This window comes from Eulemur rufifrons, chromosome 2 (assembly GCF_041146395.1).
Source record: "Eulemur rufifrons isolate Redbay chromosome 2, OSU_ERuf_1, whole genome shotgun sequence".
Classification (NCBI taxonomy): domain Eukaryota; kingdom Metazoa; phylum Chordata; class Mammalia; order Primates; family Lemuridae; genus Eulemur; species Eulemur rufifrons.
In genome coordinates this window covers 31,644,792-31,659,521 of record NC_090984.1, presented here as the reverse complement: position 1 = coordinate 31,659,521, position 14,730 = coordinate 31,644,792, and the positions used below count along the sequence as shown (strand labels likewise).

At 37.5% G+C, this 14,730-nt stretch overlaps 2 protein-coding genes across 3 annotated transcripts in view; one reads left to right on the top strand and one right to left on the bottom strand.

Moving 5' to 3' along the window:
• HERC1 (HECT and RLD domain containing E3 ubiquitin protein ligase family member 1) overlaps window positions 1–14,730 on the bottom strand; it is a 193,418-nt gene that overhangs the window by 56,176 nt on the left and 122,512 nt on the right. For both annotated transcript variants that reach the window (XM_069482949.1, XM_069482959.1), the window contains exons 34-39: window positions 13,425–13,601; window positions 8,341–8,580; window positions 7,873–7,956; window positions 5,483–6,003; window positions 2,290–3,065; window positions 707–905 (exon numbers count right to left, since the gene is read on the bottom strand). In XM_069482949.1, the coding sequence (XP_069339050.1) occupies window positions 707–905; window positions 2,290–3,065; window positions 5,483–6,003; window positions 7,873–7,956; window positions 8,341–8,580; window positions 13,425–13,601 (1,997 nt within the window). The remainder of the gene's footprint in view (window positions 1–706; window positions 906–2,289; window positions 3,066–5,482; window positions 6,004–7,872; window positions 7,957–8,340; window positions 8,581–13,424; window positions 13,602–14,730) is intronic.
• USP3 (ubiquitin specific peptidase 3) overlaps window positions 1–14,730 on the top strand; it is a 186,991-nt gene that overhangs the window by 150,932 nt on the left and 21,329 nt on the right. The gene's annotated exons all lie outside the window — the stretch shown is intronic.

Sequence of the window (14,730 nt, the reverse complement as noted above, 5' to 3'; positions counted from 1 at the left end):
AAGAAATAAGAAAAAGGGAGGCTAACTATTCTCTTCCCTTATTTCACTTAAACCATAGTTAAGAGAGCTCACAAAACACTGTCTCCCTGAAAGTCTTCTTTCAAGTTTTCCTTTGTGTATATATCTGGCAAACTGAAGTAAAAAGAAATTTAAATAAGTAAACATTATTTGGAATTTAAAAACTTATTAAAATAGGATTGGCTGAAGAAGTATCATAAGACAGACATGTTCTTTCATTTGACAAGTAGACTTGTTTGATCTCATAATAAAAGTATAGTTAAAGAATTATGCTTAAAAGGAAAATAACCTGAGAAGAGAAAATTATTTTCATGGAGGTGAGCTTTTTCTTGAGACTCTAATATTCAAAATACACGTTATTTACTTTTTGAGAAAAAATATATTCAAAAGCTTAGCCAAAAAACAAAAGATCATCATAAGGAGACAGAGTACTCTATTGGATTGCAGTACTTGCTTGTCAGTGGCACAGTTGATTAGACCTAGGGCCACCACTCACTGGCTGTGAGACTTTAGGCACATAATTAAACTTCTGAAGGACAATTCCAACTTCAGTAAAACGAGTTTGACTATATGATCTCTTAAGTTCCTCCTAGCTCTGGAATTCCAGGATTCAGTTGGGCACACTACTCATAAGATAACAATTGTGCCTTCAAAAACATAGGCAGACGTTAAAGGTCAACTTCTCTACCTGAGAAGACTAAGTGGCATCACTCCTGGGGACTCAGATGCAGGCACCGTTTCTGTGTCAGTGACTGGAGTGGTGGCAGTTGTGGTGTCCTCCAGGGAGCTGCTCATAAAGGAAGTTGTGCTCGAAGCTGATGGGCTAGTGGTAACCGGTGTTTGTGCCTGCTGGGCTTGGTCGCTTTCTTCGGCTTGTTGATCAATCTCTAGAAACCAAAATAAAGGTTAAGAAAGTAGTAAGGATTTGTTTTTTCAAAAGTGACAGTAGGTATGGAAAACTTTTAAATTTAAAAGTTTCTAAATATATTTCACAAGTTCAATTTCTATGAAAGATTAACAGAAAAAAATGTTATTATCCTTATATTCATTCTTGTACTCATTATTCTAGACTCTACAGATAGTACTGTAGCTCTCATAATCACTCATTTCTGTTTTTAGAGAAGAGGGTTCTTTTAGAAAAAAAGTCTCACTTTCAGTTGTAAGAGAAGAGGTTCTCTAAGGATATTTGATCATTAAATTGTGTTTCCTTGGCACTTTGATTTGATGCCTATCTCTACTCTATAAATAGGCAAAGATAAAGGCATGTAAACACAATAAAAACCTAGATAAGGATAAACTCCATGATTTAAAAAGGATACTGTCCTCAAAAAAACAAATAAAAATGACTCCCGAGAGAGAGAGAGAGAGAGAGAGAGAGAGGAGAAAAAAGAAAAAAAAGGTACTTAGTCAAAATGTTTAAAAGTTTACAAAGTATTTATATATTTTTTCTTATCTGGTAAAGGAGACTACAAATAAACATAATCAAAATAGGATTTGTTACAAAGACAGGTAATTCTGTTAGATTTGGTAAATGGCCACATTCCTTCACAATGACTGTGATCTTAACACTCCTACTTATATTCACCACGCACCTCTCTCTCCCTATTTACTGTTTAAGCTAAGACAAGAAGGAGACATGAGAAAAGGAAAGGAAGGAAAAAAGGATGGATGGATGGATGGATGGAAGGAAAGAAGGAAGGGAGAGAGGGAGGGAGGGAGGAAGGGAGGGAGGGAAGGACAGACAATGTAAACTCCATGAAAGTAAGGGAGTTTTATTTTGTTAACTGCTGCCTCTCCAGAACCTATAAAAGTACCGGGTACATAATAGGCAATCAATAAACATTTACTGAATGAATTTAATTTCTATTTCAGAATTCATACTATCTCTGAAGGTGAGGATAAAAGATAAAACAAGGAGTGTTTTACACATAATATATATGAAAATAATAGACTTTAAAATGTCTCTGAAGTTATCAGAATATTATATATTTTTAATCAGATCAATAATTGCTTAATACTTTTTGTGGCATGAGTTAAACTTCAGTTTTACAAAATGTAGTAATAATTACAAGTTTTAATGCTTGTATAGGTTTAAAATAGAAATAACAAAAAAGAACTGTTTTCCTTTCAAAGGAAAAACAATGTGAAAATTGCTTTGGCTAAAAAATTTTTTTATCAATCACTTACACAATATATCACTTCTGACAGTCATGAATATAAACAATTTCAACAGCACAAAAGCAAAAAAAAAAAAAAAGTCAGATAACATACCTTGCTTTATTTTGCCCCCAAACTGGTCTTCCAAAAGCCCATGGACCACTAATTTATAGATAATGGCTTGAGCTCGCTCCAGATCAGCTAATCCCAATGCTCTCTTTATGGGTGATCGCATGACTGCTCGCTTGACCATGTGTCGCATCAAGAACTGCAGGGCTGCACGCATCTCCACATCTTCGTGAACAACTGGAGAACTTGCACAGTCTGAGTTGTGGCCATTTTCAGCCAGAACTTTTGGTATGAGCAACAGCTCAGCATATTTACTACACCCAAGAAGAGCACTAAGTGATTTCATAGCACCGAGGTAAAGATAGGACAGCTGGACTGCTCTGATTTCTGACTGGGCCATGTCATGGTTTTTGGACATGTGTTCGTGATTTTTTCTTTTTCCTTCTGTTATCTGATGTTGGGATTCCACACCTGGCAGTGTTGGATCTAAGGAAAATGAAGCTATTTCATTTTCTGATTTGGAGCTTGTGGTACCCTGACTTTTGACATCATCAGATGTTAAGCCTGTTCGCATATCTAAAGCAGATTCGCTCTCGGGTTTCTGCTCAATGTCCCCTTTCTCCTCAGACTCATGTCGGTGTTTCTTTTCATGTCGTTTGGTGCTCTGTTTCCCCATGTCTTCATGAATACCAGTCAGATATGTTAGGTCCAGCAGCACAGAAGCTGTCAGGCCTCGGAATCGCGCCACGTCAAACGGCAATGGTTCACAGGGTTCCAGATTATACAATGGAGTATCACTAGGCGACCAAAAAGTTGGGAAGCTTTAATAAAGATCAGAATGACACAGGAAGAAGCAAGTGAGGGAAAGACAGGAGGAAGGTACAGAAAATAATGTAGACAAAATAAGATGCACCATGTACACAATACAGAGAATAATCTACACAAACTAGAGAAGTCATTACAAACACAGAGAAAAATGAGTCTACTATGAGAAAATGGGGAGAAGTGATACTAAATGCAAAGGCAATGAGATGTGTGCGTGCTTTCAAATGAGAATATTCACTATTATATAATTTAAGTCAGGAGTCAGCAACCTTTCTGTAAAGGCCAGACAGTAAATATTTTAGACCTTGAAGGGCACATGGTCGCTGTTGCAACCATTCAACCCTGCCATAGTAGTGCAAAAGCAGCCACTGATACACCTGAACAAATGACTATGTAATTTCACTTAACAAAAACAGGAGATGAACCAGATGTAGTTTGATGAAAACTATTTGGAAAACTTGTGTAATAAATCTAGTTTATAATGTGGGTAATGGCCATTTATAACCTATTTCAGAAAGAACTTTGTTTCATTAAAAAATTTGTGTTGTCATCAATTAATGCTTCTAGTTTTTAGTTAAGCAAAAATATGATTACATATTTCCTGATATTGGCAAGAATTTCGTGATGTTTAAAAATATAATCATACAAAATGTAACAGAAAGCTTTAACAAGTGTGAAGTTTTGTTATTCTAACTTAAATTTTGGTTCCATATTACCTTCCTAATCATATTTCCCCTTTGTCTCATTTTTCTTGTTTTAATTTATTAATTTATTTATTTTGGTATATTGTACACATCTTAACAAGCAACATAAGTCCTTTCTGAAACAAGGCGAACACTGAAAGAAGAGGTAGACATTTTCATGTAACTCTGTAAAATTGTCATTGGTTTCTTAGCTTGATGGAGTGGAGGGGGTAGTAGAGTCCATTAATCCCTGAAATTGTGTATAAACTTTATGTTTGTATATTTTTCAGCTGAGACGGTCCACAGCATTCGTTGAATTCATTGAATTCTACCACCTCCAAAAAACACTAGGAACCACTGTTTTAGATATTGTTCCATGTCATATGAACATATAACTTTATAAGAATAACATTAGGCAGTATAATGAACAGCTATATATCATCAAAAAATCCATATATAGAGTCATCAGGTAAGTGAGTCCCCTCATCAAAGAAGATACTTGACATACAGTTTGATTATCCCTTATCTGAAATGGTTAGGACCGGAAGTGTTTTGGATGTCAGACTTTTTAAAATTTTGAAATATTTACATTATACTTACCAGTTGAGCATCCCAAATCCAAAAATCCCAAATCCGAAATTCTCTAACGAGCATTCCTCTGAACAAAACTCCAAAATATTTTGAACACCAACATGATGCTCAAAGGAATACTCATTGGTGCATTTCGGATTTCAGACTTTCAGATTTTAGATTTTCAGATTTGAGATACTCAACCAGTATTTGCTTTTAAACATATGAAGTTTCTACTTCACACAAATACTTTCAGAATTGCAAACACACCAAAATGCTTTTAAGTACCCAGTTTGTGTCAAATAAGTGTAATTTTCATATCTATTCAAAAAGTTGTAAAGTGTGGGGATGGAAATATGTGCTTTTTAAAAAAGGAAGAATACTTAAAACCACAGATAATCCAAAGCTTCCTTTTAGTCATTCAAACATTCCCATCCTATAGTCAGAGCCCTCCCAACATAAAATGTAATAAACAGTTACTATCCCAGTGTATAATGGAAATGATCAAAACGTAAGAAGCCAAATAAAAACTAGAAAGAAGCATCCCAATTAAACCTCTAAACCAATGAGCTTACCATTTCTTCCCCAAACAAAATAAAATGAAAAACTATACATTTTAAAAACCACTAGTATTTCAAGGAAGAAGGAGTCGGGAAATACTCCTTTATGAAATCACAATACCAATACCAAGCTGTATTAAAAAAAAAAAGTAGGCCAGGCATGGTGGCTCATGCCTGTAATCCTAGCACTCTGGGAGGCCAAGGCGGGCGGATCGTTTGAGCTCAGGAGTTCGAGACCAGTCTGAGTAAGAGCGAGACCCCGCCTCTACTGAAAAATAGAAAGAAATTAGCTGGACAACTAAAAATACAAAGAAAAAAATTAGCCAGGCATGGTGGCGCATGCCTGTAGTCCCAGCCACTTGGGAGGCTGAGGCAGAAGGATTGCTTGAGCCTAGGAGTTTGAGGTTGCTGTGAGCTAGGCTGATGCCACGGCACTCTAGCCAGGGTGACAGAGCGGCGCTTTGCCTCAAAAAAAAAAAAAAAAAAAAAAAGGCAAACTGGCAGCTCAACTAAAAAACATAATTACTCACTGTCCATAGGCAATGGCCCATTTCACCATTAAATACTTGTTAGCTAAAAGTATAACTCAACAGATCATACCTGATGGTAATTTCTGCTTCATCCCACTGGACCTTGGCAGACGTGCTGCCCTCTTTCACCACTCCCAGCAGCGTGGCATGGCGCCCAGTTTGCTTGTGAACACACCGACCTCCAACTCTAAGACCAGCATCAACTCCTCCTATCACGGCAAGCACGGGCCACACCTCTATGCAAAGAGTCCTCAGCTGCGGCTCTGAGAGGTCAGCAAGGCCATGCCTATTATGTTTACCTTTCTCTTCCTCTTTGCTTTCTTTCTCCTCTCTCATTTCATTTTCCTCTCGGCTCTGAACCGAGCGGCTTTTCTTTAGCTTCTGACCTGACTCTTTAATACATATCTTAATTTTGTGCAGTCTTTCCATCATTTTTTTGTTAATGCAGTAAGTCCAACGGTCTGTTCGGTGAAGGATACGAATGAGCTGAATGGTGGCCTCCGCCAGCACTGCTGCTACTGGACTACAAATAGGGTCTCCTGGAAGTAAGTCTCGGGGTGTGCCACGCATCTGCATATCACAAATTTTTACCTACATAAAAGAAGAGGGTGGGAGATATGTTATATTAATAGTTCTCCTTGACTATTAGTCACTATAAATTCTAGCATGTAGAATCCCATGCTGAACTAGTATTTGGGGTCTTAATACTTGTGCAATATACCAACTGCCCCCAACAAAGAGTAAAGAAATGTTACAGATCTATTGAAGTTAGTAGTAGTATGGTCCTGTGGAATAAGCTGCCCTGTCATTTAAACCTCCTGTAGCACGTGAATTCCAGAGTGGTTAGGATCACTTGAAAGATGAATATATATTCAAGTGATGGGTACAAAAGCCCAGACTTCACCACTATACAATGGATACATGTACCAGAATAAAACCCAAAATATCTGTTTCTTTCTCACACACACACACACAAAAAGGATGAATATAGACCAAGGTGTATGTGATTGACTCAATTTAGTCCAAAAAAAAGCCTTGAGAATATACTTGTTCTTATCCTCAAGATATAAGAATAATAATGACTACTAGGACCACCTTATATTGTTTGAGGGGCACAAAGGTAAAATTGTAAATCTAGACAACTGGAATAGTCACAATCTGGAAACACATTGCAAATAAGACACAGAAGTTAAAAGAAGAGCAAGCCTTAGGTTCAAATCTTAATTCTGCATAATCTTGGGAAGTTATTTAATATCTCTAAGCCTCAACTGTTCATATGAAAAAACTACACTAATAATTGTATCTATCTCCTATAGTTATTTTAAAGATTAAATGAGACTATGCACATTAAGTGCTTATTAAGTACAGTGGTACACACATTGTAAATGTTAAACAAATGTTAGCTCTTATTAGTATTGTTTTTCTCAGGGATTCTGAAACTTATCAGAAAAGCCTGCTAGGTAGAATAAACTGATTGATGCATAGTCTAAGGCTGAATGAATTTCTCAAGGGTCACAGATGTTGAAAAGCCAGGCCATCACTCTAACCAGAACATGCCAGAACCTATTTTAGGCTGCAAGAAAATCATTAAGTCAAGGGGTGATACCAGGCACTCGGCTGCCTCTTTACTTCATCTCCAGTTCAGTTTTTGTTGCCCAGCTGTTTAAGAAGCTGTGCCCAGCTAGCCTTAAATTATAACTCCTTGAAATTAAAAAAATATATATTTAAAAGCACAGGATAAACTTTCATGGTTAGCATTTACCAGGTCCAGCACTTGCATTATGGAAAAATTATATATGAGATAACTTGAAAACTCTCCACCCAAACTGACTAGAAATTCTTGAGACTGGACCTAAGCTACACTATACATCCTCAAGTGCAAGGATGGGGTTGGGGAAAAAATCCACCCACCAGCACAGGGATAGCACAAACAAGTCTGTCTCTGCCTGGGTTTTAGATGACATGGAAAAAAGTTTTCAGTGAGAGGGTATCCTTTTAATATTGTTCTCATAAAGTTCAAGTTTATACCAATCTACAAGGTCTGAAAACTCCCTCAGATGAATGAAAGAAAGGTAGTTTCCCCATTATGACTTAGCTAATGGCATCCATTATTTAGCTAATGTCATCTTATTAAATTTAAGATTATTTCTAGATTTCTCTCTCATGTCCATAATTGCCAATAAACTAGATTATCCCTAAACTAGTTCCTGTAATTTCTGTAATTACACATATGTTTGAAAGTTGACTCACTATATTCGAATTGCCAGAACAGTGCCTTTAATATAAAGGCAATTTCTAAAAGTAGCTAACCTTCTTCTAGAAGAAGGAATTACCTGAGTCAAATACTTTTAATAGTGGAAACAGCTTATTAAATCTATAAATTCTATCTGATGCTAAAAATATTAATTAAAAATAACAAATATTCTTATACTTAAGCATAAAGGCTTGAGGTTTCATTACCTTTTCCCCCGGGTTGCTACTATAGAACATTACACATGGGTACAACTCTGCTGCATCCACATCTTCAAAAGCTAATTTAGGTTCCTAGAGTGTGGCAAAAGTGAGAAGAAAAAGGAAACAAAGTATTTTTAAAAATTGATAATATCCGACCATATTAGAATTCAAAGCTCTTTTGAGACAAAACAAAAGTTACTAGAGAGAAATCTCAATTACCCTTGCTAACCAAAGAAATTCTACATATAATAAATGATCCTAATTTGTTTACCTGTTTCAAAAATCTTACTGGGGTTTTGCTATCTTTCTGTTGTTTGTTTTGTTACTGATAAATATTATAAGAACCAGAAATTATTAGAGAAAAAGGAGAGGAGAGTGAACACAATCCATAAACTGAATAACTAGAACTTGAATAACAGTTAAATGTAAATAAAAATATGAAAACATGCAATGCTTGTGAATGGATTTCAGTACCTCTCCATTTTTCCCAAAGGAAATGGTCCTGGCTTCCATATCTAACACACAGGTAATGAAATCTCCTTGAGTAAAGCTGGACAATGTGAGAGTCTGTTCTCCATTGTGATAGAGGTTACCACTGTAGGCCCTATAGAGCCACATATCCGAGGTAGTGCGGTGGTTAAAGTCATGCACTGGCCAGCGGGAAACTCCAACACATGTGCCTTCATTGCCTCTGTTTTCCTTCACAATGTAAAACTAAAATAAAAGTGAGAATATTCATTAATACTCAAAAAACCTGCTTATATACTATTAACTGCATTAACCAATACTGGGGAATATGTTTATATATAATACTTATGCATTTATAGGAACATGTTAAGTTTCTTTTCAGTCTAAGTGAAAATAACATAAGAAAACTACATCAATTTATAAAGATTCTAAAACACACTGTTTTAGAATCTGTTACCTTGCAGAAAATTTAGAATAACCTTTGAGTACCTATAACATTTAAAATATGCAGCTTTAGCTTACAATTTAAGTATGAAGCTGAGAAAGTGTGCCTAGTCCAGAAAATTATTAATGGGAAGCTTCAATTCTTTACATATAGATTTTTTAACTCCTTTCTTGTAAAACACATACTTGCCACGCTGGCCCTTGGCTAGTATCAGGGAACTCCACTGGTAAACAGCTTCCTGTGCAGATACAAAACTTCCCCTAAGTGAGAAAGGTAGCTCACTGGCCTAGACCATTTGAACAAGCAATGTATGTGGTTTATGCTGAATACCTGCTTTCCTTCTGGGAGTATGGAATTTTGGTATATGCCAGGTAGAAGGCTACATGACCAGCCCCCAGTAAAAACCTTGGTCTCTCAGTCTCCAACGGGCTTCCCTAGCAACATCACACATGTTATGTGCTACATTTTTGTTGCTGGAGAGAGATTATACATATGGGAGGGAGAAAACATAAGGAAGCCTGCATGAGGATCCCTCCATATTCCACCTGTGTCTTTCGCTTATCATCTGGCTACATATACTTACAGCATCATTACAATAAATCTCAGTAATGAGTATATCTATATGCTGAGTCTTATGAGTCCTTCTAGTGAATCTCTGAATGTAATGAGGGTGATCTTGGAGACCCCTGACACAGTGGTGGCAGCAATGAGATTCTAGAACAAAGCTGACTCATTAAAATATAGTTAGGCAATACTAGGGGAAAAGAAAGAGAGAAAAGGAAAACAAAACTCTGGTGGCTGGGAGGCTATTGAGTTACACAGTGTATAAAACAGAGGTGAGCTGCTATCTGTTGTGAGAAGTAAAAGTTATCTGTGGAATTTAAAAATGATAAATCCAACCACAGGACAGTTGGCTTGCTAGATCCTCTGGCTACTTTTGGCCTTGCTAGCTAAAGTTAGGAAAAAAAAGCAGCTGGGGTAAAATTTGTGTTGTTCTCTCCTGCAGGCATGAAGAGAAAGGGTCCAAACACACCTACAAATGGGCTTTGAGTGGGCCAAATAAGAAAAAATAGCTTGTAGTTGCTCTCTCTCCAGCCAGAGGGGAAAGGGTCAAAAATCCCTGAAAGTGAGTTTTGAGTGGAACAAAAATATTAAAAGTATATGTTGCTTTTTTTTCCTCCAAGTGGAAGGAAAAAGGGTTAAATCAGTTCCCAGGACTGGAGCAAAGTTTTAAATAGACGGGGGGGGGGGGGGGGGGGGGGGAAACGATTCCAGCCATTTTCTTCAGCCTAGCTATTGCCACTGCTAGAGCAGGTTCTCCATCCCTCCCTCCCCACAATTTATCTTGTAAATGCTAAATTTACTGCTAGGAGTTTGAGTAAACTTGAGATCTGAGGGTGGGGGAGAAAGGAAATTTTTAAAAACAGCTTTGTTTTGTGGCTATTGCATCTGAATGTATGATTTTTTTTAAAAAAATGCAAAATGTTGCATACTTGTAACGTCATAAACTCTAAGGGATCATCCTGATTGGGGAAAGCTGCAAAAGAAAAACATGTTAATGGGTCACAGTTTCCTTGCTTTTTGCCACCAGTGGGTGGACTAGAATTTAAACTCTGTGAGTATTAGAAACAAAACAAATGTCTGTCATTGTTGATTTTTGCTATGATTTTTTCTGATCAGAGCCTCTGGAAAAAGGAAAATAAAATAAAAAGAAAGGCAGGCTCCAGATGGAGAGATACAGATACACTTGAGTTTTAAAAACCACTTTTCAGTTGATGAATTCTTTAAAAGCATATATCTAACACTCACAGGCTGATGATTTTCCAGCCTGAAGTGCATATTTTTGTGGGAGTCAATTTGGACTCTAATACTGACAAGCAAAAAGGATTTAGGAAAGCCTTTCTTTTAAGCCTAAACTTAAAACACAGCTATTTGTTTCTACAGCATCTAGGTTTTATTGCTGCTCAAAATAACTGCTGGCTTTTTAGAATCCTGAACTCACACATTTTCATTGCTTGGACCTGACTCTAGGCTAAAACCTGATACTATCTGCTATGGGCTGTTTCAACCCAACATGAGCTGTGCTCAACTAAAAGCAGACATTGGATCAATGAACAAAACTCAAAACCTGGGACTGTTGCAGATTTAGGACATGCCTCTGTGAGGCCACAAACTATAAAAATATTATGGATGCTGGCTGGACTGTCCAGGTCTCTTGCAGATGCCCAGGAGAAAGGGCTTGGTTTTTGAAGAAATCATCTAAATTTGAGCTGCTGACTGGCTACATATTTCTGATACAAAGACTAAATACATTTCTACCCTGTGATTCCTACTAAAAGCTACAAGTTGGAGAGGGCATACCAAAGGGAGTAATATCCTTCTGTCCACTCTAACAGATTGGACTTTCAATCCCCTGTTGGTGATGTTCCATCCTGTTCAGCTTTCTGGATTAGTTGCAGTTTGCAACAATGGATTGATAGTTTGATTCTACATCCCTCACCTTTTTCCTGATACACAACATACCTTAGTAAGGCAGTTTATTAAATGAAGCTTTTTCTAGAAAGAGACATCGTTTTTTCGAAACTACTCACTGGATAAATGATTAGGACAAAAGAGTTAGAAGGTTTTGTAATTTTTTTTTTTTTTTTTTTTTTTCAATTTGTAACTGGGATTTTGTCCTGACCAATTCCTAACCTTTCTGGTTAAGGTGCACAGACATATTTTTGTGTGAAAATTCTTTTGTTCCTTTTGTACCCAACCCTTGTGGACAAAGTCTAGATAAAAATTAGAAATTATTTTTAAAAATTTAAAGTTATAATTACTAAATGGGACACATCAATTTCATTTCATAATAACAGAAAAAAACCGAAAACTCAAGATCTGGGAAGGTGTGGAAAAGCCGGGGGGAGCATTAATGATCTCTGTTTTCCAGAACTATTCCTAAAGTTCTCCTCCTACTGCGTGGCGGGGGCGGGGGGGGGGGGGATGGAATCTATGTTGTCGTGAGAGCTGCTGTGAGCACTTTAAACTGAAACTGACTGCTGAGCCTCCCATCAAACCTGACAGACTATAAGGCAGCAGGGCATGGCCCCTAGCTCCTGTACTTTCCACAAGCACCTGCAGATGTCGCCCATACTCTTGAGATAAACTGATATCACAGACAACAAAATCCTTTAAAACCGACTGCCTTTAGACAGTCCCTCTGAACCAAGGACTCAACTAAATTGTTCAGACTGAACTGGGAGCAGAGGGTGGGAAGCCCCATGGTGGCAAGACACACTGGGGCCCTGTTAACCTGTATTGCCTGACTATAATATGTTCTGATTAGAGGTACCCTAACAATTAAAAACTCTTTGTTTCCAGGGATAACACATATGCCCTATGGGATTATACTTCTTTTGTGTGTGCCTTATCAAGATACTACCTCAGCCCTGGATTGGCTGGAGTTATGCTGTACTAAATTGATGCCTAAGCCAGATTTTTTTTTTTTTTTTTTTTTTGACAGGGTCTTGCTCTATTGCCCAGGCTGGAGTGCAGTGGTACAATTGTAGCTTACTGAAACCTCGAACTCCTGGGCTCAAGTGATCCTCCTTCCTTGCCCTCCTGAGTAGCTGGGACTACAGGCACACACCACCACACTCAGCTACTTTTTAAAATTTTTTTTGTAGAAATAGGGTCTCATTATGTGGTCCAGGCTGGTCTCAAACTCCTGGCCTCAAATGATCCTCCCACCTTGGTCTCCCCCAAAGTGCTGGGATTACAAGTGTGAGCCACCACACTCAGCCTCAAAATTTTAAAGTTAATACAAAAACTTAAGAATGAAGACACATATGATTTTTTAAGATAGATCTTTATGCTTAATGACTGGCTAAGCCCAGGACCCTTAAAAGGAGTAACTAAAGTTCAATTCTATAGGCTGGTCTCATCCTGCTGCATGGTTTCCTGTTGATAGCTTTACCATAAAGACACTGTGCCCAAAAGCCAAGGGGGTGGACTGTGCAAACAAACAAATAAAAAAAGGAGTTAACACAACAGAGACGGCTATCCTTAGAAAGGCCTGCCTGCAATGTTGACCCTTGGCTGGCATAGGGGAACTTGACTGGGGAACAGTTCTGTATACTGATAAAAATTTACCTGAAAAGCCTGGCTCACTGTTTCTAGACTGTTTGTACAAATAATATGGTTTATGCTAAATCCTTGCTTTCCTTCTGGGAATCTAAAATTTTAGTACATACCAGGCAGAGGGTACCTACATGACCAGCCCCCAATTAAAACCTTTGGGCACTGAATCTCTAATGGGCTTTCCTAGGCAAAAACATCACACACGTGTTTCTGCATTTTCATTGCTGAGGGAAAATGTGCTGTGTGTGACCCTTCATTGGAGTATACAACATGATTTTTTAAACATTCATTTTTTAAAATTTTTAGATAATTTCAGAATTACAAGACTTATAAAAATAGTACAGATTCCTATATATCCTTCACTCGGTTTCCATTTATGTTAGCATCTTACATAATTATAGAACATTATAGAACATTTACATATAGTGATTTTTTAAAAAGCCGTTCCACACATTTTTCATAAGAACCTGAGAAAAAAGGACTTAAAGACAAAATGCTAAAACTTCCTTCGAATTCTACATACCTTCCACTGATAGCATCCAGAAGTTACTCCAGTTGATGCCAATCCATATCCTTTTCCTCCACTGCCATGAGTTAAAATCTGTCCATTCTCCACTAAACAGCACTGAGCTTTCTCTGGATCAAAAGATACTTCTTGGATAGGAAGATTCTCATCTTCTTCCTCCAACTCTCCCTGCTTCTACCAGAAAGGAAGCTGGGTCAGTATTTTGGAGTAACCCAGATCTGAGTCTGAGGCACCTTGGTTTTATTCCACAAATATTTATCTACTATAGATCAGTTAATGCGCATGGTAATAGGAGCACAGTGATAAATAGAGCATGGTCCCTGCCCATAAAGAGCTTACAGTCCAATTAGTGGACAAAAGGACAAATAAATAATGCCAGTATTACAGGGAGAGAATAATAGAAGTTACATAATAGGGATAGTAGAAACATAAAAGTGTAAGTGTCTAACCATGCTTGAGAAGGTCAAAGCATTCAAAAGAAGGTGACTTCTAAGATGAGTCCTAAATAATGAGAAGGCATCAAGCAGCTGGTCAAAGAAGAGAAAGGCATTTTAAAGCAGTGTGTACAGCATGTGCCAAGGCATGGAGGTACAACAGAGTTCAGTGCTTTAAAGTAAATACAAGCAGTATGTAATGTCTGGAGGATGAGACTGGCAGAAAACGAGCCCAGAAAGAGAAGAAGAAATGAAATCATGGAAGGCCTTGTATGCCATATTGTTTGAACTATGCTCTACAGACAATAGGAAGTGCCTACACAGAATGATTTACATAAGGGATCTGTGATCAGATCTGTGCTTTATAACCATCATTTTACAAGGGCTACATAGTGTATATAGGATGAAGGGGGTATACAGGGTATATAGTGTATATAGGATGAAAGCAGAGATACTAATCAGGAGATTGCTGTAAGAGTTCAGGTAGGAAATAGTGAGGCCTGAATTCATTCATTCATTCATTCAATGAACATTTTTTAAGCATCTACTCTGTGTCAGGTATTCTATCAGGTCCTTTATATTCAGCAGTATAAAAGACAGATGCAGCCTCTGCTCACACTACTCATGTTTTGGAAAAGAGAAACAGAAAATAAATAAATAAGAAAATACAGGCAATAAGTGCTATGTTGAAATTAAAACAGGTGATGTGACAAAGAAGGTATGGAAACTACTCTAGATTAATTAAGGAACGACTCTCTGAAGAAGTGATAATTAAGTTGAGACCTGAATGATGTGCAGTTTCTAAGAAACATACCTGGAGGGAATAACTAGTTTGAAGCCCTAAGGAAGGAACAAGCTTACCGTGTTCA